Source organism: Corvus hawaiiensis, chromosome 21 (assembly GCF_020740725.1).
Source record: "Corvus hawaiiensis isolate bCorHaw1 chromosome 21, bCorHaw1.pri.cur, whole genome shotgun sequence".
Classification (NCBI taxonomy): domain Eukaryota; kingdom Metazoa; phylum Chordata; class Aves; order Passeriformes; family Corvidae; genus Corvus; species Corvus hawaiiensis.
Genome location: NC_063233.1, coordinates 6,153,330 through 6,181,066, shown reverse-complemented (window position 1 = coordinate 6,181,066; position 27,737 = coordinate 6,153,330). Strand labels below are relative to the sequence as shown.

The 27,737-nt window shown below is 46.7% G+C and overlaps 1 protein-coding gene across 6 annotated transcripts; it reads right to left on the bottom strand.

Annotated features, from left to right (window-relative positions):
- Positions 1-27,676, bottom strand: SLC25A25 (solute carrier family 25 member 25). 6 transcript variants are annotated; one of them, XM_048325251.1, is made up of 11 exons: positions 27,376-27,676; positions 7,070-7,196; positions 6,893-6,980; positions 6,423-6,458; positions 6,017-6,128; positions 5,139-5,297; positions 4,233-4,385; positions 4,021-4,128; positions 3,612-3,779; positions 2,985-3,135; positions 1-2,557 (listed from the first exon to the last, which is right to left on the bottom strand). In XM_048325251.1, the coding sequence occupies exons 1-11, from the start codon at positions 27,649-27,651 to the stop codon at positions 2,373-2,375; spliced, it is 1,563 nt and encodes a 520-aa protein (XP_048181208.1). In that variant the 5' UTR covers positions 27,652-27,676; the 3' UTR covers positions 1-2,372. The 6 variants fall into 6 exon arrangements, with proteins under 6 accessions (XP_048181208.1, XP_048181209.1, XP_048181212.1 ...); XM_048325252.1 differs by lacking the exon at positions 27,376-27,676 and adding an exon at positions 16,195-16,923; XM_048325255.1 differs by lacking the exon at positions 27,376-27,676 and adding an exon at positions 9,727-10,057.
- Between the last annotated feature and the right edge of the window lie 61 nt (positions 27,677-27,737).

Here is a 27,737-nt window from a genome sequence, read left to right as displayed (position 1 = left end):
TTATCTCTTTAACAGACCTTTATTAGCAGACTGTTCCCTACATGAAGAATCCAAGTTAGATTTGCATTATAACAATTTGTGGTTACAGCTACAAAGATGGTTGTCATTTTGCATTGATTTTTGCATTCTGATATTCATATTCTCATTAGGCCACACTGGTAGGAAGGAGCCACTGCAGAATTTATGACAGGTCTCAGGAAGAGGGGGGTGGGAAAAAATCGTATCACTAATCCATTGCTGGTTAGATTTCCATGTGACTACTACTGACAGCACTGAAAGTCAAGGCAGAGTCTCTCTCACCTCGGAGACTCTCCATGAACCACCAAAATCTGTCAGAAAAAAAGCAGCTGCTGAGTGCTAGCAAATCCTTTTCCGATTTCTCACACACATCTCCGCATGTCCTCCTGCATGTGATGAGCACTGGCTCAGCAGCAGGGTCTGCTGATTCAGCCTCAAAGCACAACTGCAGCAGCTCCTGTCCAAGTGCAAGTTTCCTTCCATCTCTCTGGAAACGTGTATTGTCTTTAGTCCCTGAGATTTCTCTCTTCCCCCCTTACCTAAAAATTCCCCCAAGCGCTCTTAATTAACTGTTGTGACACCCAGCATCCACAGACCTTCCACTTCCCAACTTCAGCCATCCACCCAAAGCCTTTCCACCGTGCACAGAGGCGATTCCAAACTAAGGCAAGCCTCACCGTGCACCATCTCCCCAAGGTTCTGCTTCCTCATTTGCTCCCTTCTCTCCTATGGCTTCTTGCTACAGAATTTCTCTGGGCTGAAGTCCTCCAGCAACAAACCCAGGCGTGGGAAAGGCAGCTCAAGCCCCAGAGGGCAGGTACACGAGTAACTTTAGCATCCCTCCCCACGACTCAGCTGTGTGATGTAAGAGAACTAATAGAGAACTTTTTAAAACAGAAGAAATACAAGCACAGTAACAATATTTAAACAAACCTATAAAAATAGTCTGACATAACTCTGTTCAAATAAATACAAAATAAATATGCTTTAAGCAGTAAAACAGTGGAATGCAACGCTGGTCCATTTTACCCAAAATGAAAAGTTGGGTGAGGATCTCCCAGGCCTCAGAAGCTGGATCCTATTAACTAAGCAGCCCATAATGCGATCAGAGAAATTTTAAAGCCATCTCTTTCCCTTAGCCTTATGAAAAGCACCCTTTGAAAGACAAGCAAGTATGTCTTCAGGACTGAAAGCTCACCTCTCCCAGTGACAGCCAGCCCCTCTCCCTAACACCTGTTCCCACAGCAGACATTCTTGACTTGGGGCCTCCATCGCACCAATGGAAACCTGAACATCGATCTACCAAGAGGTCTAAAGAGATAAGATAGCAGCATAGGCACAGGGTTTGGAAAAGGTTCACGAGCTCTCCTCGGCACCAGGCAGGATGGAATTCAGAGGTCCATGCGACGCTGCACAGGGGCTCTCATGTCGTGCTGGGAGCACAGCTGCACAGGAGATCTGAGTTATTTTGTCTTTGTTCACTAAAGCCATGCATCACATGAGCCGGGCAGCCCAGGGCTCTCCTGCCTTCCCCTTTCCAAGCCCCTGCAGAGTATAAGACAAGCCAATCCCGGCATGCAAACGATACAGGCATGCAGGCTCTAGTCTGCTGCTTCTGTTAGTAAGTGCATCCTGTTAGTAGGTTTATGAGACACACTTAAACCTATAAAAAATAAATAATCCTAATTCTTCATCAGGCTGGTTTAAGTAACCTTCAGCCTGGCTTGATAAACCACTGCCCACCAGCCCTCCAAACCAGTATATATCAAAGTTACATTTCATGTCAATTCTTGGAAGCAGAACGTGAATGTCTCCCACCCAAAGGAATACTTGTAAACATAAAAAGCCTGGTGTGGCAGCAGCTCCTACACAAGGTTTGTACAAATTTAAACAATGGGTAGGAAGTTAAACAACTGAATGGAAAAAGCAGCTCTCTGAATGAAAAAAGAAGCTCTTTCAGCAAGTCAGAAGGTGCTTATCTGTAGGCAAACCACTCTGTACAGGCAACATGCTGAGAGCAGACCTGTAACCCAAATCTTCGCTACTCTGTCATACTGCTGGGAACTGACCTCAGCAACTCCCGCCTTAAGAGTTCCCAGGAGTTCATCTCCTGGTCTCCCAAAAGGCCCAACAAAAAGGACCCCGTGATGGTTTATGTGGAGCTCTGAGTAGCAAGATGGCAAAGGACACCAGATCCTCTCCTCCCCCTTCCTTACTGACTCACAAACAATCTGAGATTTCACAGCTTTGCTTAGTCAGCTTAGTGTCGACACATTCACAGAATGAGAGATGGCTTATACGTCTTGAGATCACATCCCAAGATTTCAGAGTTCCGAGTCCTCAGCATCTCCTGGTCACCGCGAGTCCACGCCCAGAGTCATCTTCAAGTTTTCATACACCACGTAGCTGATGCTCACAGCTGGGATCACCTTCATGAAGTTGGGCGCCAGACCCCGGTAAAGCCCAAACGCTCCCTCTGTCTTCAGTATGTGTTTGAACAGTCCCCTCATGGTCACTTCAGGAGCACCCTCCACTGAAGCTGCAACAGGGAAAGCCACAATAAATAATGCAGACTACGTGGTGAAAACACTTTTGTTTTCTAAGAGCAGTTCTGATCCATGTGCTTTCAGATGTTCCCACAGCAAAGGTGCTTCGTGGGGGACAGCATTAACTTCTCAGCTACCCATTCCGTGCTCCACATTGCAAGTATTTTCTCAAACTGCTCTGCAGATGCCCTCAGCCCAGAACTGCTGATCTGAGCAAAACAGAACCTCTGTCCTGGAGGTCCTTGGCCACAGAGGTTAGAAGGGCAGCACGAAGTCCACTGTCCCCTTGCAGCATCATAAACAGCTCACAGCTCAGCTGCGTGGGCCAGCTGAGGCTGTTGTTGCAATGTTTACACTAGAGAACCTTCAGCCTTGCTCAGAAACCAAGGCAGGAGTTCCCACTGTTCCCAAAGTTCTCACCTTGGGCCTGCATGCGTGTCCTCACAAGGGCCAGTGGGTAACTGGCAAGCTGTCCACAGGTGCTGGAGATGGTGCCACAGGCCAGCAGAACAAAGACCCCGGGATCAGCACTGTTGACAGCATAACGTTGCAACCAGGTATTTTTCAGTGTCTGGAAGGAACAAGCCCAATGTTAGCAGGGAAGAGGCAAGCAAAGGAGTATCACATTTCATGAAAGATCTAGAGTAAAGGCCCAGAAAGTTCCATTCAAGTTCAGCCAGAAGCAGAGGACTTCTCAAATCTTTTTGAGCTGCTGCTGCCATAGTACCTGGGGAAAATCCCTCCTTTAACTTTCTGCTGCAATTTTCTCATGAAGAAAAGAAACAAGGGACCATGCATGATGTTGACTATGGTTTATGAAATAGAATTATTATATTGGATTATCTTTTAGGCCATTTTTGAGTAAAAAAATCCATTTGTGCCCCATAAGGCTGTTCAAGAAAGCTTTGATAAATTACTTAAACTCCTGTTGTGACTAATAGGGCTGACAGTGGTAAGGCCACACAAGCGGCACAGCCCTACAACAGGTTAGCAATAACATATAATAATTGTTAGGCTTAACCTAACAACAGGTTAAAGGCTTCATACCTCATAGACTGCCAGGTCAATACCAGCATATGGAATGATTCCCAACATGTTGGGGATGTAGCCTTTGTAGAAGGCAGCCATTCCTTCCTTTGCAAGGATGTTTTTGGCACAATCCAACATGCCCGAGTATTGTCCTGTCTTCCTTAGAGCCATCCGTGTTTTCAGAACCTAGAAGAATAAATAGCATGAAGGCCTATGAGAATCAGCAGGAGAACAATGTACAGACAAAATCATTCTTAGGAGCACGACTGTCAGGACCACAGCAAGTATCCTGCAAGCAATACTACTTGGTACCACCTCCGAGAACTCATTAATTAAATATCACAGTGCTGCTGTTCTACCCACATCTTCCCATCCCTGCCCCTCTCCATGAGCCCTCCTGGGCTGCACTCTCAGTCTCCTGCCTCACCTCCATGGGGTAGATGCTGCTCTGTGCAATGGCCCCTGCCAGAGAACCGGCCAGGAGCCGCTCGTGGATCCTCAGCATTTCCTGGTCAGTACCAATGAACCGCTTGATCTGCAGAAGCCACAACAGACAGATATTGAGGCTCTATGACTTATCTCAGCCAGCATTTTCCTTTCAGCATGTCCTTGTGCAGTCACACTTGTCTGTGCCCTCACCTGCTCATAGGCCATGAACTTGATGGCTGACTCAGGTGCAATCTTCAGCACATTGATGCCATTCCCTCGCCACAGTGACCTTGGGCCACCCTCCCGGATCATCTGAGTGAAGCCGCCAATGATGCACATGTTGTTACTGCGGGAGGCATGAACCTGGAGGAGAGAGACAAGCCTGGATTAGTTCCAGTCCCCATTACGACAGTGCAACGTTTTTCTGTAATCCAGGGACAAAAGGGCGCTTTTTTATTTACCCAGAGATTTGCCAAGGCTTTAATCCCTTCCAGATAACTTTTACAATACGAAACCAAGCTTCTTTTCTTTTTTGACAAGTCTACCATTAACTAATGAATCTAATCAATATCTCCCTCTGGAATGGGAGGAAAGGTTAAACAGGCAAGTGTGCTGCTTTTTCCCATACCTAGCATAGGATCAACTACCCATCAACAATTCAGATGGTTCAAGAGCAGGTGCAGTGACAAAGCAGACTAAAATCAGTATCTTCCACCTTCTTTCTAATGCTGATAGTACTGAATACAAGCTCTGCCAACTGACCACCATGTTCACTTCAACTCTCATGGCCTCAGGGTCTCTCAAAGGAACGCAGGATTTTAACCTGTTTCACCAAAAGCCAAGTTTTCCATAAAAGTTATTACTGACAGTTTTGACATGTCTACCTCCAAAAAGATTCTCTGTACTTTTTCTAGTCAATGAATAATAACTTTTTTTATATAACTTTGATCACTTAAATAATACAAAATGCTTTTAAAAATAGCAATAAAAGAATGATGAGATTAACATTGGCCAGAGTGCTGGATGTGTTGATGAACATTATCATCTCCCAGGTAACCATAAATATTAAAGGAATCTGCTCAGGCATTTAAACAAACTGGAACCGCTCCATCATACCTGCATGAGCACTTTCAAACGGTCCAAGGGAGCTGTGCAGGTTCTGGACACGGCACCTGCACCTCCACCTGCAACCAGATGTCTCCACCACATCCCTGTCTGCCTCTCTTCCACAGTGAACTCATCAGGGACAGTCAAATTCTCTCCTACATCAAAGATCTGCAAAAGTAGAAGATGTTGAGAAATGCTTCATCAGCCAGTGATCTTGCTGAAGTTTTACTGCTCTTTATTAGTGCCAAGTGCTGAAGTACAGAATATGCTTATTCCAAGCCAGCAGTTTATCTACAGCCACTAACTGCTGTGCCTGGCCACAGGAGCTGTCACTGCTAGAACTTGTCACAGGGGAAACTGTCAAGATTTCTCTCCAAGAACCTGGCAACTGCTGAACATTTGTCTATATCAAAATACTGTGGGTTGTATTTAGGAACAAACTGACCAACTGCAGGCAGTTGTATGGCAAAAAAGCTGGACCTCTCCAGAACCTTCCAAGCTCGCTGCCAGTTAAATCTCATTACATACTATTCACATACATGTATCTCCAGGAAGGATGGCTGGCTGTGCAATCAGATTCTAGTTTTAACAGGTCCTGAACCAGCTGGGGCTAGCCACTGGCAGGAGCTCCTGGAGGTGCACACCAAGAGAACACCCTCGTCTCCCTGCAGTACTGCAGTCGTCATCACCTGTGCCAGCAGCTGTGACAGTGATAGGTGACAAGATTACAGCAGAGGTCAGGAAGCAATTGAGTTTCCACGGCTACAGGGCAGCTATGAACCATGAAGAGAAAGATAGGGACTGCTGATAGCAGCTCCTGGGGGCCAGGACTTGGACCAAGAAGCTGGGCAAACACTGGGACGTGTTGTACAGGAACTATTTCTTACCGTGGAGTGCTTCCAGTACAGGATGATTTCAGGAATGTTCTCCACGGGGTGCAGCAGGTGATAGTCTCGCCACTCATTCCAATCAATTGTCATTGTCCCATTTTTATCCATGCTAAAAAGATTGATCATCAGGTGAGTACAGAATCCCACTGGGTGACAAATTCCTCGTCCCCTTCCCTTTGATTATCCAGGCCTACACCAAAAAGAGCTTTGCAAAGCAACTACTAAAAGACTTCTAAAGAGACACAAGACAAACCTAGGAAATCTTCTCTTCACCAAACAATGCAGAGGTAGAAGTGGGCTCTCCTCCCCTCTGTCTCCCTTCTAACCAGCCCACAACGGTATTTGCACCCCCTCCTACCAAATTTAGGGACATAACTGACACTGAAGGGAAAATCATACTTACTAGGTGACAGGACCCCAGAAGTGTCCCGTCCTTATTCTGACACACAGGCAAACAGACAGAGGGAAGGTAGCAGAGGAAAAAAAAAGAGGAAAAAAACAGCACAAATAAGTGGTTGTTAACATGTTAGTGCCACACGCATAAAGCAAAGAGCAAACACTCTGCAGAGTCCCTCCCCAAAGCAGCAAGATCAGGGCAGCAGGACAATCAGACAAGGATGCAAATCAGCTTAGGTGCAAGCACTTCCCCATAACAGGTCAGGGAGAGACTGACAGTAACTCTCAATATAGCATTATGATTTTGTAATTGTATGTCAATTCACAGGGAAAAATCAAAATGGAAAATAATAGGAAAAAAGGGAGGAGCCAAAGTCTCTGGAAAGTGCATACAGGCGAAAAAGAGATGGGTTCCATGTCCCTACATTTCTTTCTAACTCCCTCAACAAAAAACAGAAAAACCAGTGGAATCTTCACCTCTTCAGTATTTTCTCAGCCTGCTGTTCAGAGATCTTGACTCCCAGGTCCCGGAGAGACTGGACAATCTCCTGCGCATCGATGCGGCCTGCAAAGATACCCAGTGAGCTCAAGAACACACATTACAGGCTAACACATGCACCAGAGTCCACTCGTGAGCATGAGAAAGGTGTTTACCATCATTCTTTTTATCCAAACTCTTGAAAACCAGTCTCAGCTTCTTTTCATGGTCTTGGAGATAGTGAACAAATTCCTCAAAATCCAGCTGTCCATCCAGATCTTTGTCTCCAGCCTTCACAATTTTCTGTTCAGAAAACAACCAAGAACTGTCAGTTCCTTTGTTCATTCAGACAGATCTATCCTCCCTTCTACCATATTTAAAAAACACTTCCTACACAACTTTGACTTTTTCTCCAAAAAGTAGCTGACAGAATTGTAATTCCTCCAAGAGATTTGAGCAATGCAGTAGCGTAGAAAAGTCACCTGATTCCAACTGTTTCCCAAAGTCCATTACACAGATGGAATGCCTCATGCTTTTATCAGGGATATTCTGCTAGTGTCATGTGTCTAATCTCAGGACTGTATCTTGATTAACACCTTGTAAAGCCCTTATGAACCTTATGAAGGTTCTTGAACTAAGTATGAGGCAACAGATTTGCATAAAAAGTGAATCACAGAACTTCAGGTAATAAAAAAAAACCGAACAGGAGAAGGAATTTGTGCCTACTACAATCCTTAGAGAAGTTAAGTTCCCTCTGGCAATAACTAACTCCAACCAGCAAAAGCCTGTCCAGCTCTAGCGAACACAGCCAAAGATAAAAACCTTTGTGAACTGGTTTAGGCACCCTGAAGCTATGTGCTTTAATTACACAAGTTTCCATGAGATGCATATAGAGCAAGAATAGGCTCTTAGTAGGACAAAGCTAAAATCAAGATCAAACCATGCCAGACATCTAGGACAAGGTAAATGACTAATTAACTCACTGTAACATGAGGCAATAGCCCATGGACTGTCCTATCCATGGGCACACAGCTGCATGTTGACAGGTGAGGTGATCTCCAGACTGCAAGAATGTGGCTCAGGGAGTTCCTATTCCCCTTCTGATTCAGTCACTTGCCTTTGACAGCCTTTATGTCTTTTCCAACGTGAAACAGTGAGCAACACTCAATGAGGTGTGATTCAGTCTAGTGCATCACCCAAAGCTTTGGTTTAATTCTTGTAACATTTATGTTAACAGCAGATGGGTTGTTAAAGAAGCTCTGAGCCGAGATCAAACACTGGGTTAACCCTCTGTTCACCAGTATCTTGTTCAATATTTAGGCTTCAAAGTATTAGGTAAGCCTAAGATCACTGTGGTATGTCCTCAGTCTATGACCACCAGTCCCCTTCATAAGCCGTCTTTGTTTCAGTGTAATTTAAAATTACTTCAGTACTAAATGATTTGCTATTGAAACTCTCTCTCTCACCCACCAAGTCCTGTCTCTTTAGTCCTAATGCTATGAGGATTATTCCTAATCACTTTATGAACCTTAAATAAGAAAGTGCTGTCCCAGCTGCCCTGACCTCTGAGGTATGCCCAGTATTCCTAACCTGCCATTTATCATATGACCATTGTGAAGTTCAGATACGACCTCACATTCAACTCATAGGCTAAATATAGACCAACACCCCTCTCCTGTCAGCACACTGGGCTTGAACCGCTGAATCAGGGCTTCCCTCTCACTGGCAACCCCCAACCAGTTGACAGGCATTAATAATTCGGTGGCACTGTAAGAGAGATGTGACTGTGCAACTGCTCCCTCTCTCTCAGCACACCCCGACAACTGCAGAGATGCACCACGAGTGATGAGAGACTGCAGGCGGCAAAAGCTTTGCCCTGTTCACCTTCCTCTCCCACAATCACAGCACAAAACCGCTGCCTGCCTGACAGTAACCCACAGCATAAGTGTGAGGGGTGAGAAAGCCAAGCTCCCAGCATCTTCTCTGGAGGTGCGCACAAATATCTGTCTGCACCTCTTCACTCTCAACAGCAACCATGGAATCTGGTCATTAAAGCTATTTCAGCTGCAGAAGTGGTCACCTGCAGTCACAGCCTCTGGAGCACACTGTGGGAACCCACACACCTTCCAGCCTGCTCTCCATGTCTCTGCACAGAGGTGTAAAAAGCCTCCCCAGCTTGGCTGATCAATAATCAGCTCTCTGGGCCCTTGACAGCCTGGTCATGAAAAAAAAAAGTAGCAGCAAGCTGAAAGCAAGAGCTAGACACATTAGGATGGAGCACTCCATGGATTTAGTGCATCTCCCTTCCACAGCAAAGCAAAACGTTCTTGCACAACCTTCCCCAGCTCAGCCCACCCACCTCTGGCTGAGTCACTCAGAGTTGCTCTCCCACTCACAGCACAAACCTGCTCACCTTCACCAGCTTCAGCTGACTCTACATTACAGTCCTGCTGTCAGAAGGAGGCAGGTGGAAGGATGTAAGAAGGAGGAAGAGGATGTGAAACGCTGTATCTGAACAGACAAGTAGAAGCAGAAGACTCCATCGTTTGGAAAACCCCTTTTTTCTATTTAACTCACATCAACTGGTTTAAACAGTCTGATAGACACCAGGATCTCACCCAATTCAAAACAAAAGAATCAAAAAGAAAAGAGTTCATGCTGCTTCAGCAATCCCTGCCAAGGGACATGAGAAGTGTTTCCATGCTTTACTCAGTTATTACAACAGAGCCATCATGAACTTCTCCCCCTCTCAAGCGAGCCACTCAAGGTATTAGAGACCACCCACCCCTCCATCGCTCACTCCTTCCCTTCCATTCGTCCCTCAGGGCCATACCTGCTTCCACTGGCGGTAGGTGGAGAATTCCTGGGAAGGAATGAAGAGGCTGAGTCGGAAGATGGATTTGAGTTCAGCTGGGAGCCCCTTCGACTCAAAGTACTCAAACTCTGTCTGCCTCTCCCCAAACACCGGCACGTACAGACAGAGGCAGAGCATCTTTCTGAGCCCGAGACTCAGCTGCCCTGCTCAGTCCGAACAGCAAGGAAGGGAAGTAAAACTGAGTGATTCCCCTGAGCTAATTTCAGTAGCTAGTGGAAAGGAAATACCAGCAAGTCTCATGACACATGCCTATGAGTGAGCCTGGCTCCAGTGGGATTGGCTGCACAAGCCCTGCCCTTCTACTTAAAAGGGAAACCGGGGCTGTACAGTCCCACCCAGCTGATACGAAGGAGACACGTGAGCTGCCTCCCATTGCTCAACACCTGGCTCCCATTAAACCCAGGTACCTTAATCACACTCGCTGCCAGTTAACCCTTACCGGGTGTCTCTCTTAACCCAAGAGGCTTTGGCCAAGGGCCAGGACACTCGCTGTTCTTTACATGTGATCAGTCCTTTCTTATGCTGTTCTCACCTCTTTGGGGATTTACACAGGTAGCACAGTGAGGACCAGTCTTGATCACAACCTCTCCCACCCTTGATCACAACCCTCCCATGCAATACAGGAGGACTATCATTGTCTTCCCAAAAATTAATTTTTTAAAGCGCAGTAAGAACAGGATGCCAGCCACTTATTGCTTTAATGCATGTTTAGGATAGCTAGTTTAAGCAAAAGTTTTCCACTTTTACAAGGTTACTTTGTTATGCCAGAGTTGACTGGCTTTGGTTGCAAGTTCTCCCAAAACCACTTGTGCCAGCTAAGAGGAGACAACCTCTGCACACAAAGATCTCTCCCCGCTGTAGCGCTCCAGAGTTACTAACACAGTACCATTAAAGCCTGTGGAGGTTTGTCATTGAGCCAAATACAGAGAAAATCGCCCAAATCAAGGGCAGGCTTCAAAACAGCCTCAGCTGCTTCTAAGCCTCCTAGCTAAGCATCCACACAGCAGTTACACCAGCTTAGTATTTTTCATCCTCTTCTGACTCCAATTAAACGTTGCAGTCAGATATGTGCTATGAGAAGTGTCCCGGGTAGAACAACATTTTCCAGTTTCTACCCTTGACAGTTTAACCACTTTGTAAGCAAGTTCCTGAGCTCTCATTAGGAGCAAGCCAGGCTGGAGGGAGGGTGGCACAAGCACCATTTAATGCAGGTGTAATTACAGGTTTCTGAGCATTTAGTGGAGTTTGAGGTATGGAGTAACACCTAGCTCTCCAGAGAGAGTACCAGCAGGCAACAATGCTGTTCAGGACAGAATCACTGACTGCTACCATGAATTTTCAATGAAGTTATAGTCTTGGTATTTATCAGAGAGAAGCTATCACACAAGGAAGATGCAAGAAGCCATTGCCAGTAACCCAAACGCTGTAATCCTGTCTGCACTAGAAGTAACACAGTGTGTTTGCTGAACTGGTTCAAGCCAGACCAGATAACAGCCTTCCTCACTGCTGCAGACACAGCAACATTTTCTAGTGTTTGCTGTGTTTGAACAGCCTGCCTGGCAGAGCAAAGTCCAACCAGCACTCCCCTCAGGCCCTCATGCACAGGGGACCCAAACATCTTTACTGTGGTATTTTGTTCCTCAAACAAAGCCAAGGTCTGTAATGAGCTGTTCATGGAGCTGCATGTCAATCACACAAACTGGGAATATTTAATCAGTGGCTTAATTTCAAGGATTTAAAAAAAAAAAAAAAAAAAGCTTAATGGATCATGACTCACAGCAACTCAGTACCCTTGGGAGTCGTGACCTACAATGGTCTCCTCTGCCCTCGCTGAGGCACCTCACCTACCATGGCACCACTGCCACGTTACCTAACCAGGCTTAATCTACTCCCTGCTGACGTCTCTCTGCATGAAAACAGGATCTTCTCAGGGACTCCAGATCCTCTTAAAGATCAGCTGCAGCAGCTCACTGCATGCATACCCACAGCACACCCCAGCCTTCCCACCAAGTCCAGTCTCACTGCAAGCAGCACCCTCATGATACACACACCCCATTGTCCAATGCCTGTCTTGGGGTGACTTTGTGATGTGTATCCCCTATCGCTGCCCCATGCCCAGAAATTAATTTTTTTGCCTTTCTATGCCTTTAAACTGAGCCTGAGAGGGGGGAGGAAAAACTGAGCAAAACTTTTTCAAAGCAGTTTGTTTTCATGTTCCAAGGTCACACAGAGATAGAGACACTTTTTTCAGCTGTGGCAGGAGAGGGGGAGGGGAGGGAAGCACCCGGCTTGCTTTTCTTTCCAGCCAGCTTTCAGCAGTTTTTTCTCAGCTCCTTTTCCTCCAGAGAGTTGAACTTTTGTCTTCCTGGGACTTCGTTTTTTTTCCCCTTCTTCTCTGCTGGACTGTTTCAACATCAGAATACATTGGGAGGATTTTCCACCGAGGCCTTGGCCCTGGAGATGGGCCCACCACCCCATCCCAGCTCCAAGGAGGGGGAGAGAGATCTACGGAAGGACTCTGAATTTTCCCCCAGGTTTCTCTCAGCAGAGCGAGAGGTTTTATCATTTAGCATCATTATCCTTTTCCTGTGTGTTTGTTAAATAAATAGTTTTTATCTCTTTCACTTTCCTTCGAGGAAATTTTTTTTTTTCCCCGAACCTGGTGGGGGAGGGGTGGTTGTGCCTTCTCTGAGAGGATGTATTTCTAAATTTGGCCAAACCGGAACACACCAAATGCCCTCACCGAGCAGAGCAGAGCAGGTACCCCCAGCAACAGGTAGTAAGTGGACAAATCTAGCTCAGATTTGCTTCACAAAGCCTTAAGATCCTGCGTAGTCCTTCCCACGAGTTGCCAAGCATCACTATTATAGCTGCTTGGCAGCTCAGTTGCTATGCCAACATGATGCAGATTTTCCTAAGAAACTCTGTTTGGAGTTGGCAGCTAGGGACAAAAGGCAAAATCGGCACATTTTAGGAAAAAAGGCCCTACTACCTACGTCAGAGGAAAGGAGAAAGCTAATGAGGTTAAAGCTGATTTTAAGCAGGGTATTAATTACAGGACAGTGAGCTAAGAAGGAGAGACAGATTACAAATGAAGTTTATACCAGTAATTCAGGTTATAATGACAAAGGGAACTTAAACAAGTATTAAGAAGTTTTTATATTTCAGCTAAAAAATTCCTGGTAAAGCTGGAAATGCTCAAGAGCCAGGCAGCTCTCCAAAGCTGCAGGGATCAGTGCTGCTGCGACACTGGTGTGGGGTCACTGCCCACATGTCAGCACACACAGAGCCAGTCCCACTGCCCCAGCCCCTGCGGGCAGCAGCACACTCAGCCCAGGGCTTCAGGGGCCAGCCACAGACAGTACATCCCTCATTAACACCGTCTATTCCTGATCAAACCAAGGACAGGGCACAGAGCTTCAAATGAAGTCGCTCCTCCTTGATATTTCCATCCACCAATTCTGCCACTGTAACGACACATTTTCGAGCCATGTGGAGCCAGCCTGGCTAATACCCTCTGTAGTTTCCTTGATGACAAGAAAAGTGAGCTGTGAAGTAAGACAAACCCAGCTCTTTATCCCTTTAGCAAACTGATTTTCATTTTACTTATAGGATTTGGTTCTTTTTAAATGCTGCACGAGTTACCAATTTCCATACCCTGCCATTCCAACGCTAACCTTTCCAAGCCATTTGTATTCTTCTAGGCATCTGCTTCATAACTGGTTTACTACATCAGCTCCAGAACATACCTCCCAAGGGATGGAAAGATGCAGCCATACAAGGAGCAGGAAAGTATGCTGTTTAATTTTGAATTTTCTTTGCTAAAAAAAAGGCTCTAAAAATATCAAGTGCCAGCAAGCGTCACAGTCACGTAACATCCTCCTTCAGAGGCAAAACAGCTTTCTGGGCTCCAACCCTATTGCTAGAAGGTTTCGCTGGGTTCCGCTGACTTGGTCTTTTTTAATTTCTGGAAACTAGCTTATAATTAATTGGACAGTACAGAAAGTCCTCACAAAGCACAGAGAGCGTACGGTGTATGAAGGAGGGGAGTTAATGATTTAAGAGACCCCAGCAGAGGAAAGAGCTGCAACCAGCAAAGGCTTTGCCAGGGGAAGGATGGAGACCAGGCACAGCAGACAGCACTATGTGGTATTTGACATAAAGGTAACCAGGAAAGATGACCTGTTCCACTGACAACACACAGATCCAAAGTTACAAGTCCAGATGGTGACGTCAGGAGCAGATCATGCCTGTCTCCTGTGTACACAGATCCAGGGCCAACATAACACATTTGCAATCAGGATTTTATCCCGTATTTGCAAAAACAGCCTCATGTTGGAACAGCTTCAAACAGGCAAACATCTGAGGAGGAACATACCAACAACAAGTGAAGACTGAAGAGCCAAGGCCAGGAAGCCCCTCCAGTCAAGTTTATTGATACACATCAATTCCTTACAGAAACCCCAGTATCAGGTGTCATATTTTGTGTGTTTTTATAAGAGAAGTAGTAACAGGTGTTTTTACAAAACAAAGTGGTCTGCCAGTCCAGAGACTGCTCCCAAGGTCACAGCCAGCCAGTGGCAGAGAACAAAAGCCCCCACATTTTCTATAAACACCAAATAACACTGTTTGCTCACAGTGGTTTATTATCTATCCCTAAGGCTGTACGAGACTTTTCCCAACACTTCTCCTTCAGACAGGTAATTGGAACACTGATATCTGATCAAGCACAAACAAGTCAAGCATCTTAAGAAGTTATTGTCCATCAGCTGAGCCATGGGCTGGATGAAGCATTAGCCAGCCCGAATTGCAAGGTGAAACCTATCTGCATAATCCTCAACAGAAGAGCTTTACTCTGCGTTTTACTTTACAATCAGGGCAAGCTAAAATTACAGAGTCACAACCTCCTGGTAGATGGGCAGTTAATTCCTAAGATGCAATAACTCCATTTTACCACATCCTTATCCTCTAGGTATTTCTCTATTAGCCAATCCTAGGGTTCCTATGCAGCAGAACTTCCCAGGGTCACACAGGAAAGAGGAGACTGGTATCAGCTTTCAGAGAAAGCTTTATTTCCAGGTGTGAACAGATGGACTCTCCCTGACTGAGAGACCATTGTTCTCTGGAAGACACCAGAGATTTTCAGCCCTGTAATTCCAAGGTTTTCATCACCACTTCCTTCAGTTCTGAGCCTCTGTCCTTCTTCAACCTCTGTGCACCAAAGTCCTCCTCAAAATGCGCATGTTCATCTTTTGGAAGGGGATGCAGAGTGCTAACTGCTAAGGATACATATGAAGGCAAAAGTCCCTGCAGATTTTTCAGTCTGATTCAAGCAGGGAGTGGCTTCTGCTCCCCGGAATGCGAAATGCCGCCCTGTCTGTTTCCATTCAAAACAGCAGCAGAACAGATATTAATCCCCTCTACAATCTAAACCTGTTCATCCCTCATTTTAAAGAGAAAGCTCATAGCAACAACCGTGCCAAATTCCCTGTCAAATAAACTGGATGCTGAAAGTCACACACCCCTATCTCTGCTGCAGCCCTTCAGTATTATCCTCACCTCCCACCCCTCACAGGCCTTATGCCCAACTTCTTTCTCCCCTAATCCCAGGTCACACCCTTGGTTTTAAACCACATGTAGTCAGAGCTGACTGCACCATCCTCAGGGGAGACAGACAGCACTTCCTCCATTAAATAAGTCAGAACTGCAGTTGGCCAGCACTGTGCTGGGAGCTCCGGCACTAAACTAATCAGCTTTTGTTCACCTCCCCCCAGACAAAGCCTCACCATTTATTCTCTGCCAACTGCGCACCCCCACTACCTCCCCACTCTCCCACCCCCTGGGAACTTTCCATCCTCACGCAGATTTTAGCCTCTCCCTTATGCGACCCGCTCCCCAGGGACAGGCTTTACTCTCTTCCGGGCTCTGCCTTTTGAGCCTCATTTGCTCAAAACATGCAAGTTTTACCAAAGGCTTGCAAAATTACCAGAGAATGACTCCAGAACATTTTAGGATGCAGTTGATTCTTTGCCGGTCTCCAGTGTAAGGGTGGGACTCGCCACTAACCTGTATTATCATTCCCTGCCCTCTCAGTCATGCTTCTTACAAGTTGCCCAGGAACCCTGGAGGCCCCCATATTCCCCCATGCCCCTAAACAGCACTTTTCTCCCACACTTTGAACATCATGTTTGGAAGGTTAGATCACCTCCTCTCTTCAGTCACTCCCCTGCCCCCCCCCCGCCCCCTTCCTTTCTAGCAAGCACACGCGTTGGACTCTGCTCCTTTTTCCTGTTCCTCTCCCCCCTCCCCAAATTCACACACACAGCTACTCACACACTCCACCTGCAATACCCCTTCTCCCAGCAGACCACACACTCCACTGTCATGTGCACCAACCCCTCCTCAGGCCCCTGGATATCCCATTACCTTTGGAAAATGCTCTGCGGGTCCAACCACCAGTAGGATAGTTGGTCTCCTTTCAGTGGGATCAGTCCCTCTGTCCTGTGTCTTCCCCAACACCTTTGGCCCTTTCTCCCCGGGGCCTGGAAGTGGGGTGGTGTTTCTGGCCTCATCCTCTTTTTCATCTGCAGGACCTTGGCATATGGCCCTGGGAAGGAAGCTAGACAGAAAATGCCACAAGGTCTGCAGCATTGCTGCTCCAGCGAGCATCCCGGGCAGGGAAACCCTGCGCGCTCAGGAGCTGCCCGCTGCCAAGGATGATGTGACTGCACTACCAAGCACCCCCAAGACGGGAATCGGCACGGCAGCCAGCGGGAGGTTCAACCCAGCGACTCCACAGGCTCAGATTCTTTACAGACCGCTCCTGCGGACGCTTCCTGCCTTTAGAAATTGCTGCTAGTGCAGTCGTGCCTGGCCTGACAAGCAGCTCATTGTACCAGAGCCTCAGAAATCTGATGGCAACAGACAAAGCACAAGCCCCCTGGCACGGAGAAGCCGAGACGCTGCGCTTTGGAGACTTGCTTGGACAGAGAAGCCGAGACGCTGCGCTTAGGAGGAAAGCTAAAGATGAGCCTCTCCGAGAAGAGCTTCTCAGAGCTGCCAACTGAGCCGCGCGTCCCGGCTCATCCCAACGGCAGCCCAGGCGAGCAGCGAGGCTGAGCAGCGATGCTGAGCACCCAGGCTGCGTCCCCACTGCAGCAGTGCCCAGCCAATCCTCGCTCCCAACACTGCGCTGCTCCGGAGCACGGCAGCGCGCGCAGCCGGCCGGGAGCGCGCCCTCGGCGCGGGAGGCCGCCCGCAGGAGAACGCGCCTGCCGGCCCCTGGGCAGCCGGGCAGCGGCCGGAGCGTGGAAGGCACTGCCCCAAAGCAAGGAGCAGCGTGCGAGGGATGGGTGTAGCTCCGCAGCTCCAGCTGCAGCTCTTTGTTACGGCAGCAGATGGTTCTGCAGAGAGAAGCCGGCTTTGCCCAGCCATGGCCGCATTAACCTCTAAGTGCACTCTCTCTCCCCGGTCTATTATAGTCTCATCCGTGCCTACAATAGCTCTTTGGTGCTGCACTGTGCTGCTGCCTTTGGCTCCCAGCACAGCGTTTACGGCCATTCATCAGTGCGAGAGCTGTGCTTAAACCATCGCTGGTTGGTCGGCTGGCCGAGCTCTGCTGGAGGAGCCTTGAGCCACCTAGTCAAAGGTAGGACCAGCCAGAGCAGGACTGCAAGGAGATAGTAATATATATGCACAGGGACAGATGATATTGCTTTCCTCTGCTGCCACAGCAGCAGCTGTTCATTGACTGGTGAGGCTGTATCAGCCTCCCACCAGAACCCACCCTGGAGGAACCCAGCAGCATGTTCCATTTTACAGTTCAACTTACTTCATGTTCCCAAATTCTTTGTGTCCACAGAGGGCACTGCATGCCTCACTTCCAAAATATTGTGACTCTTCCATAACTTCGGGGGTTTTAAGAGGCAGGAGAAATGAGTAGAGACCCCACAGGTTCCATCACCAGGGGCTCCCTACCCAACACAGAACAGCAAGAGCAAGCGAAGGACCTCAGTTTTCAGCTTTTGAGAGTGACAGACTGCAGGAAACTTCTAGTATACAGATGTCAGATGTGAAAATACAATCCAAAATCTAAAAAGTCTGAGAGCTAAGCTGCACATAAATTTTGAGATGAACATCACTTTCGGGAACTTGCTATCATTGAATTCCTGTAACAAATCTAAGTAATGGAAAACGTGAGAGACAAGTACATAGAAGACATCACATTAAAAAAATTCTTCTGCAAATACACCAGAATTACTTAAGAAGAAAAAAATGCTTTTTAATCACAAGGTCGATGCACAGTATGCAATAAAGTTTTTTATCTTAAAATTTGACACATACCAAAAAATAACCACACAGAACAAATTTACAGAATTATGGGACAGTAACACTGGGGTGAGGGTGTGGGAAAGCCGTGTCTCTCTCCAAAGAATGGCACAGTCTGGTTCTAGTTGGGATGCAGTCAGCAGCTCAGGCACAGGCAGAAAAGACTGAGGAATTCTTGTCATGCCTCCATTACCTTGAGCTGCTGCTAGTCATCACAGCTACAAGCACAAAAGTTAAACTATTTTCTAACACGTAATAAATCAGATCCTTTAAGATGACATTTGGAAAATTTTAATGATCTCAAGTCAGAGGAACAAAGCAGATTTTCTGAACTGGGCACGGTTCTTCAAAATCAGTTTCTATTAGCCTAAGGCTGTGGTTTCACAAGCAGCTGTGAACTAATCTGAAGCTTACTGCCACTACAAGTCATCTCACACATCCACTTAAGCCCTGCACTTACCTTGCTCCCATGCTCCTCTGACAACCTCATTAACCCAGCCAGAAATCTGCAGAGCTTTTTGCTGGGGTAACCAGTTGAGGCTACCCATGGATGGGGTCCAAAAAAGTGTGGAAAGGGCATCTGAGCTGCCTGCAGCAACAGGCATGCTGCCCTGCCACTCACCCAGCTACAAGTCATGATACAGAAGGCAAAGCACCCAAATTAGAACTTGAGATTTGTCCTCTGTGGTCACTTAATACTCACAAGGCCCCATTTAAGAGCAGATGTTACCTGACACTGTTGGAATTGTTCCCCTGCATTAGTATTAACATTAGAGGTGTGTGCACATCAGGGACCCCCATCTTCCTTTGTTCACGCAGAGATTTCATAAGAAAATAATAATTTGTGCAAGAAACTACATGCAATGCTTCCTTGGCCTCTGTCCTCAGTAAAGGAAACCTCAGATGAATTCTGCCACCACACTAATTTCACACAACTCCTTGAGAACAGACGGAATTTTCTAATCATATTTAAGAAAAAAAAAAAAAAAAGCATTTTATTTTACCAAGTGGGGAATTTTATTAGCTCAGAATAATAAACCTAGTAACAGCAAGATGATTATAGCTAGAAGCAAGACAACTGCACTCCTACAGGGAATTTGTAGGGAAGTATTACCCTACCAACACAAACCATAAAGCCAATCATTCACACATAAAATAGATGTAATAAATACTGTGAGTCCAGCGTGAAAGTTGACACAAAGGAACACGAGGAACAAGAATTCACTGAACACCTAGGCCACAGCGAAACAGCTTTCCCAACCTCAGCTTCATTAGAAGACAGCCATTCCTCCAATTCCAGCCATTTGCATGATCCAGACCTAGGATTTAAGGCAGAAAAAGCAGGAGGGGTGATCTGAATTCTGGCTTTCAGCCAGCACACCAGTCACTTGGGGACAGAAGGCGCCTGTGGCAGCTGGCCTCAGAGCCCTGCACACCAAAATGGACAGTCATTAGACAGCCTGAGGAGAAGCTGACAATAAAGAGACAATAATCTATCCAAATGGAGACAAAAGAGAGAGAGAAAAAAGCCACGAGACTGACATGTTTTGCTCAATTAAAGTATTTTCCTCAGTACTGCAAGCTGGCAGAGGGAGGTTCTGTGTAAGCCATAGAACTAAGGTATATTGTATCCTTTTCAGCCACATCAGTTTTCAGACAGACACTTGCCTTTTCCAGGCTGGTATACCTGGCAGAAATTCACTTTTGCTTTAAGATGGTTTCTAGAAGACTTTTGGGTAAATGCACAGCGTTTTCCTGCAAATATGTGGGCCTCATCACTGACGACTTGCTAACATGTAAAAAATGTGAGAGGGAGGGCAAAAAGAAAAGGGGCCAGAGGGGAGTGAGCTGTGCTGGGAGCAATGACCCTTTCTTCCTCCAGCACAAGGAGAGTTGCTGGCAGTCTCTGGTTCCTTAGGTGACCCTGCAGGAATGAGCAGTGACTCATCTCCTTTGGGAGCCTCCTGGAAGCATCCCAGGGAGCCCTGCTGCCTACACTGTGTGCCACCCAGAGATAGCACCCAGCCCCCAGCTGGGATGGGCCACCATGACTCCACCAATTACCTCTTATCTTTTCACATGTAATTTCTGAAAGAAGAAAACTAAGTATGTCACTACTTCACACCTTTTAGAAAGTTGAGGTTTACCCTGCACGGTGCTTCTCGAACCATGACATAAAATCTAAACGTCTTGGCCACTGCTGCTTAAATAATTAAACTGTCTGGTGACATTCAAGTACATTCATATATTAAGGTGACACAGCATAGCTCAGGGAACACTACAAAGAAACACAGGTCTCCTTGTTACAGGAACCTGGGCAGAAGCAATTAGCTACCCAAGCTGATATATTCAGGCATCCACAGCCAGTGCCAAATAGAAAAATACAGAGAGAGCTGGCCAGGGAGGGGGAGCACAGAGCCACTGCCCAGGACAGAGAGTTCCACCAAGGTCATATCACATTATATGAAGAGCAGGGATTAACCAAGAGACAGGGCATCCTTAGTACTCAGAAATTAGAAAATCAACTTCTTGCTGCACCGGATAGTTAAGCAGGAAAATAGGTAGTGAGAAAGGATGGCCCTGCAGCAGCCCGGGCCCAGACCTGCCCCCACACGGTTCTCCTCAGGCTAAACAATGTAGGTTCGCATACCAAGCAGCTTTGCCTTTCCAAGGAACTCATGATCTAAACATTTCAACAATTTCTCTAAAAGCAGAATTCTCCACTGCAAACCACTTTAGCTGCCAGAAGCTCCCCTGAAGCTCATGACGTGAGCTGGAAAAACTCAAGATATCTCCGTTGCCTTCCCAAATGGACATGAGTTATCACAGCTATGCTTCTCCACCCGAGACAAAGACTGAGCCATCATTAAACTGTGCTCATGTCCCACATTCACAGGGACAAATATAGCAATAGGACATGAACAAGAACAAAGACTCCCATTTGCTACAAGTAGGGCTGTAGGAAAAAGCTCCCTCCCCCTTCTCCTCCTCCCAACACCGTATAATGTTATACTATGTGCAACCAAGAGCCCAGGGCTGCAGCACCACCATTTTGTAGGGCTTTTAAACAAGAGACCAAGTCCTTATTATGGCTTTGATGTCATTTTATTAATGCTCACCAGCCATTTAAGGGTTCTGCTCAATATTCAGCTAGATTAAAAATAAAAATTAAAAGAAACAGTAAGTATGCTGAAGTCTGGAGTTTTTTACCTGCCGTTATCTCAGTAATCTGACAAGTCCCTGAAAGGTTTTAGCCACCTGGAAGTTGACCTCTTCTCTGAGGCAACCAGCAACTGGACAAGAGGAAATGGCCTTAAGACATGCCAGGGGAGGTTCAGGTTGGACATCAGGAAGCATTTTTTCCACGGAAAGGTTTGTAAGGCACTGGCCCACGCTGTCCAGGGAGGTCACCATCCCTGGAGGTGTTCTCGAAACAACTCGATGTGACACTTAGTGCTATGGTTTAGTTAATAGGGTGATGTTGGGTAAAAGTTTGGACTCTGTCTTGCAGGTCTTTTCCAATATTAATGATTCTAATAAGCCAGTGCAGATGCGGACAAGAAGATATGTCCACTACAGGCATTGAGCCTGGTCACTAAAAAATGCCCCACAGAACACACTGAAAGACCAAAGCACTGCTGCGTATTCTACACAGGCACAACCAGCTGCTTTGGATGAGTTTTGTTGTTTCATTCCTCTCAGGCTGAGGGGTTCCTACAGGCATTCATTTCCCTACAAAGTTCAGAACAGACCCCATCCTGCAGGAAGTAATACTGTGAGGCCACATCAGTGATATTCAGGATGCCTTTCTAGAAGAGAGACTCTTACACAATGCTGACATTTAAAATTTATATGCTCTAGTCACAGTTGCACCTACATCTCTCAAAGGTCAGCCAGCAGCCCTTGGTGGTTAGCACTGTGCAAATAGGACAAAGGTCTCTGCTAAATAAACCAGAGAATCACCAGGCTTCTCCAATTTTCTGCAAGATAGGACAAAAAACAATCCTGGAAGAGCAAACATCCCTCAAGAGTTGTATACCTGGTCCTGTATGTACATGAACATAAAGCAACACTTGTCTAATCTGCAATTGTTTGTTTATATGCACAGGAAACATGCAGGAGCAAGTTTCTCCTGTGCATATTTGCATTTAAAACCTGCTTCCCAACCTCCCCTCTGAACATCGAGTGGACACATACTGCCCATTTCACACATTAATCACACTAAGGCAGGGCTGACCAGAGACCAAGTTTGGGTAAAGACTTTCACCAAGATAGTCTGAGATTCCCTGGTCCCCCAGCACCCCTCTTCTCCCTGTTGCCCCTCCCTGCAAGACCTCTGGGTTCTGGCAGAGTGACAGCCTCGGGCGGCTGGGGTGCCAGCCCATCTCCCTGACATTCCCCATCCCAAAGCTCTCACTGTAGGGGCTGCTGGCCAAGGCTATTAATAACCAACACTGCACCCAGAAGTCTCCTTTGTGCCAAAGCCAAGGCCTGTCTTCTCAAAGTCTTTTCTGCAGCTGTCAAGAACTCACAAAGAGTTTATTTAATTACAAAGAGTTCATTTGCGCCTTCAGCCTAACTCAGAGAAGGCAACAAACCCCAAATTCATACCAACTAACCACTCATCACAGATTGAAAGTTTTATCTACAATTAAATCACTGACCAACAGTTCTGCTCTTGCTCAAGTGCATGGGAACAGAGCCTCCATCAAACCACACATTTCATAATTTACAAAGAGCAAAAACAGGCTTCCACTCCCTACAGACCCAGCAAATATGATCTATTTTGTTTATTATTTTAATAAACATTATTCATGAATGTGTGAATTTTATTAACATGTTCTTGAAAATGGTTTCACCTTGTATTACAACTGGTTTGGGATATCCACAAAGGGTTATCCTTTGGGATTAGTAAGGAGATGGGTGGATGAGAAGTTGTTGGCAGCAGAAGGAAGGCTATCAACTGTAATATCAAACTGTAACAGTATTTGTCTGATACAACCTCGTGTTGCTCAACCCTTCAGGATGAATTACAAAGGCCCAGCTAAAAGCTCCACAAGTGCCCCAGCAGGATTCAAGACACATAAACCATGAAAATGTGATAATGCATAAATGTATATAGGTTTGGAGATATATTGAGAGATCTAAATGAGAGCTGGAGCGATATTCCAGTCCAAATTACACAACAGTGTTAGAATTTTGCTCTTTTTATCATAAACTGACTTTTGTAACACAATAAAAACTTGGGTCCTCCAATTCCAGATGGCTGTGAATGGAAAACAGGTGAAAGCATCATACTGGAAGAAGTCCCTGCTTCCTCTCTCTGCCCCTTACAATTGCTAAGAATTGCAGTACATTGCACATAGTATAAAACAGACAAAAGTGCTGAAGAATAAAACAGTTACAGAAATAGAGCCTGGAAAGAAGAATTAGATGACATCATGACAGAAGATGAAGTACTGATCAGAAACAAGATTAAATTTTTTTACGATTGCAACTGCTACAGTAGAAAGAGTTTCTCAATCCATCCACAGAGTCACTAGCAAAAGGGCTAACTGATCTATTATCCCAGAATGGCATGGACACAGCTGGAAGAGTCCAGGGACACACTTAAAATGCAAAGTTGTTCGGAGGAAAGGCCTGAAGCAAACAGAACACTGCAGAGTCCAGCTGCAGCAGCACAGCTTTGCTTCTTCAGTACATGGGAAAAGTGCAAAACAGACCTTGTGGGCAAGTTTGGACAGCCAGGACCTGGAGATCAAAGAGGAGATACGAGGCTAAGGAAGAAGTGATGAAAGCAGATTTCAGCAGCCTGGGAGCTGATGTAGTTTCCCATGGGGAAGCTGAAACCAAGGGCGCAATCACAGTCACATATATGAACTTAGGAAGGCAAAGTATCACAAGGCCAATGAGGACATCATTGTTAGAGCAGAGGCAAAGAGGACATTTGGGACTGAAAAGAGAAAAAGGTTATGTTTTCTCTGTTTCTTAAAGTGAACTAGTCCAGCAGAAGATGCTCAGCACCACTACAGAAGAGGCAGCTGCAGACAGAGTTCACCACTTCAGTCTGTCTCTAGGCAGCTGGGATTAATCCCACCAGTTCAGACTGTCTGGAACTTCAGCAGCAGAGATGAGGTTTTGGAATGGCACTCCAGCCCTGCAGTTAATCAGGATCAGTAGGAAAACAGTTGTATTAGCAAACACACAAATATTACCATCACACATTCTTTCAGCAATAGGACATCTCCAGATACAAAGTAGGAAACAGTTCTGATTCACCGTATTTCCATTAAGTGCATATTTCCAGTTCCATAGGTCTATATAAAGTCAGAAAGCAACAGTAACAGGACATTGACCATTCCAGAGGTAGATGAAATTTAGCAGTAAAAGACTATCCCTTCACACAGTAGAAAAAAAAAAGGCATTTTAAAAATTCTTCATATGGTTATCACTTTACTGCCTAAACAGAGTGAAGTATGTAGATTGCTTCATGCTGACCAGTGCAAACAAGCATTTCGTTACAAGGCTCACTGGTTTGGCACCCTGTATTTGTCAGTTGGTTTAAAGATTACAGTATGGGTTAAAAAAAAAAAAAAAGCAAGCATCATTTACATAAACAAATTCCACCTCAAGGGACATCTGAGTACAAGCCTTCTCTCCCCCACCACAGAAGGCAACGTCTAAAAGAGAGGGCAGCAATTTTCCAAGAATGCCACAAAGGATTTTATCTCAGCAAGAACTCTCAAGCATTGAAGGAGCCAAAATATTGCTCATTTTCTTTTCAAGTTCAGCCCAAAAGTTATTGTTACCACAAGGACTTTTAGCCTACTGACGCAGCTAAGATTGGCGATAACCTCACTTTACGAGCCCAATGCTCCATCTGCTCCCAAACGCTGGAAGGCAACTCCCATATCAAATGTACTGCTGCATGGAAGGAAAAATAAAGTGCACCAGAGGCATCAAGTAATTTACTAATCACAAGCAATCCATGTGATTTATACCTAAATTGGTCTCCAAACACCATGCCCAATAAATCAGAAAGGTTTTTCATCTTGACACTTAAGCACTTTTCGCGAGCGTGACCTCACATTAGTTAAGCGTTGAGGTGCCATAATTAGCTAAGGAGGGAGCAGAAAAAAGACTGACTTATTAATAGGCCTGGGAAACAGGAAGTTTATTTGATTTCCCTAAAAACTGCACAACATGGAAGTTTGCTAGCCAGCTGAGGGCTGTTCCCACATTTTTAACTGGAACTTGAGAGTTTTGAACTCTGCATCCTCACTCTCAATGGTTTTTATCCGGCTGAAGGGGATGCTCTACCATACTAACAATGCTTTGCAAACTCCAGAATGGTTTGGGTTGGAAAGGACCTTAAAGAGCACCCAGTTCCAACCCCCTGCCATAGGCAGGGACACCTTCCACTAAATCAGGTTGCTCAGTGCCCCTTCCAGCCTGGCCTTCCAGGGATGGGGCAGCCACAGCTTCTCTGGGCAACCCGTGCCAGGGTTTCACCCCCCTCACACTATTGATGTGGAAGAGGAGGCAGAGGAAGCAAAGGGCTGAGGAACAATACTGACAGACAAGGGCTTCAGCAGAAAGACAGGATTGTTAAGCAGCATCCAGCCAGCACTTCCCTCCGGCAGCGAGTTCCAGTTCCCGCAGAACGGTTCCTCTGTGCCGCTCCCGCAGCGCGCCAAGCAAAGAAACTCTGTGCTGGGAAGTAAAAACGCAGTTTGTTTTAAGATGCTTCTTCCTGGGCTGGAGACTGTTAGGCTGGATTGAATTACATGCACAGAAAGAGAAGGGAATGCAAACCGAGGCAGGCATGCAGGCATAAGCACAGAACATTCTGGGTTATGAGGGTCTTTTGCCAGAGGTCAAGGATTGGGCCCCACAAGTGGCAGCAGGTCAGTGTCACAGGCATGCACAGGTGACTTGTGGTACAATCAGTTTTAGGTACCCAAACACACCCAGCAGAAAACCCCCATGGCACTCATGTTATTTCTGAGAAACAGCACAACCAAACTACTCACAAGATCACACTGACAAGGAATTCTTGTATTTTACACCAGCAAGGAAGATGCTGACCAAAAAGAAATGTTAGAAGTTAAGATGCTGGAGATTCAAAGTTAGAAAGGAACTAGAAACCCTGGAAAGGACTGTGCAAGTAAAGCACTCAAACTGGGGCACCACTCCCAGAACAGGGAGAGAATACAAACTGTCACTTGAATTAAATATCTTTTCAGTGAGTCAGAAGTTATTCTTAAACTCTTCTTCCTTCCTGCAGGACTCAGGCACTCTGTGGTGGCACATCCCTGGCTGCGCCCATGTGTTTATCTCCTATCTTCACATGATACTCAGCTTTTTCATGGCCCCGCACATAAAATACAAGCGACTAGGCAGGGACAAACTGTGCAGCACTGAGGACAAGCCCATTCATCATAGACATGTAAATTACACTAATCACAGTTAAATACAGCAGCATCACTTTGAACCTTGGAACCCTCAGTGTACAGCATCACACACAGCGGTGTGAGCACAAAAGGCTCTCAATACTGAAAGAGAAAGCCAGTGCTGCATGTTTTATGTACTCCATGTGCAAACTGTACAGTACAGTAGCCTCCCTACATTCTAAGGTATTTCCAAACCCTTAAAATAAACGAGTCTGGCATAAGCCATCCTGGGCAAACATGAGTAGCAACACGGTGCCAGACTCATATGAGGAAAACGGTGATAGAATGAAACCTGCACAATACTCTTGACTACAGAATCGCTTCCAAAGGACCTTTCACCAGTGTAACTCAGAATGCAAGTTGGCCTAAGTCCTGGAGAAAGGCGATTTCCTTTATGGTTTTTCCTGCCGAAATACTACGGTTTTATTCTTATTAATTACGGGCAGTTAATACCGTCCATGCCTACAGGTGGCAAGCAAGCCGATTCCTCCGGGTCTAGTGTGCAAGCCGGCAGGGGGGCTTTGAGGCCAGGACCCTTGGGGAGCGGAGCGGCCGTGTCGCATCACACAGCCCCGCTCTCGCTCGGGGATCAGGACGCTAAAGGGACGCAGGTTCTGCAATGGTGCTAGAATGCGCAGGTGCCACCGCTGCCCCGGCCAGACACATCTGGAAGGTCTCCAGAGTCCACGTCCTGCTCGCGAGACGAGCACGGAGACGGCTCCGCAGTGGATACGGGACGAGGGGAGCGGCCAAAGCCTCCCTCACCCCCGGAACGCGGGACCGCTTAGCCCCGCCGGGCCACATCCCACCGCCCGCCGCCGCTCACCCGCAGATCCAGCTCGGTGCGGTGCAGCCCGAGGCGGCCCAGCCCCACGGCCAGGTCGTGGATGCAGAGCGCGCCGTCGCGGTTCACGTCGAGCTTCTGGAACAGGGTGCGGAGACGCCGGTCCTGCTCGGAGGCCTCGCACAGCGACCGCCCGCAGGACCCTGCGCTCCCCCCGCCGCTACCGCCGCTCTCCACCGCTGATCCGTGCGGGGAGCCGCATGGGCAGAGAACGCCGCTCACCACGGGGGAGGCGAGCGAGCGCCGCGCCCCCGGCATGGCTACGCCGGCACAAACCCCCACCCGCCCCTCACGCCCGCGGCACCGGCAAATGGCGCCGCTTCCGCCTTCGCGCCACGCGCCGC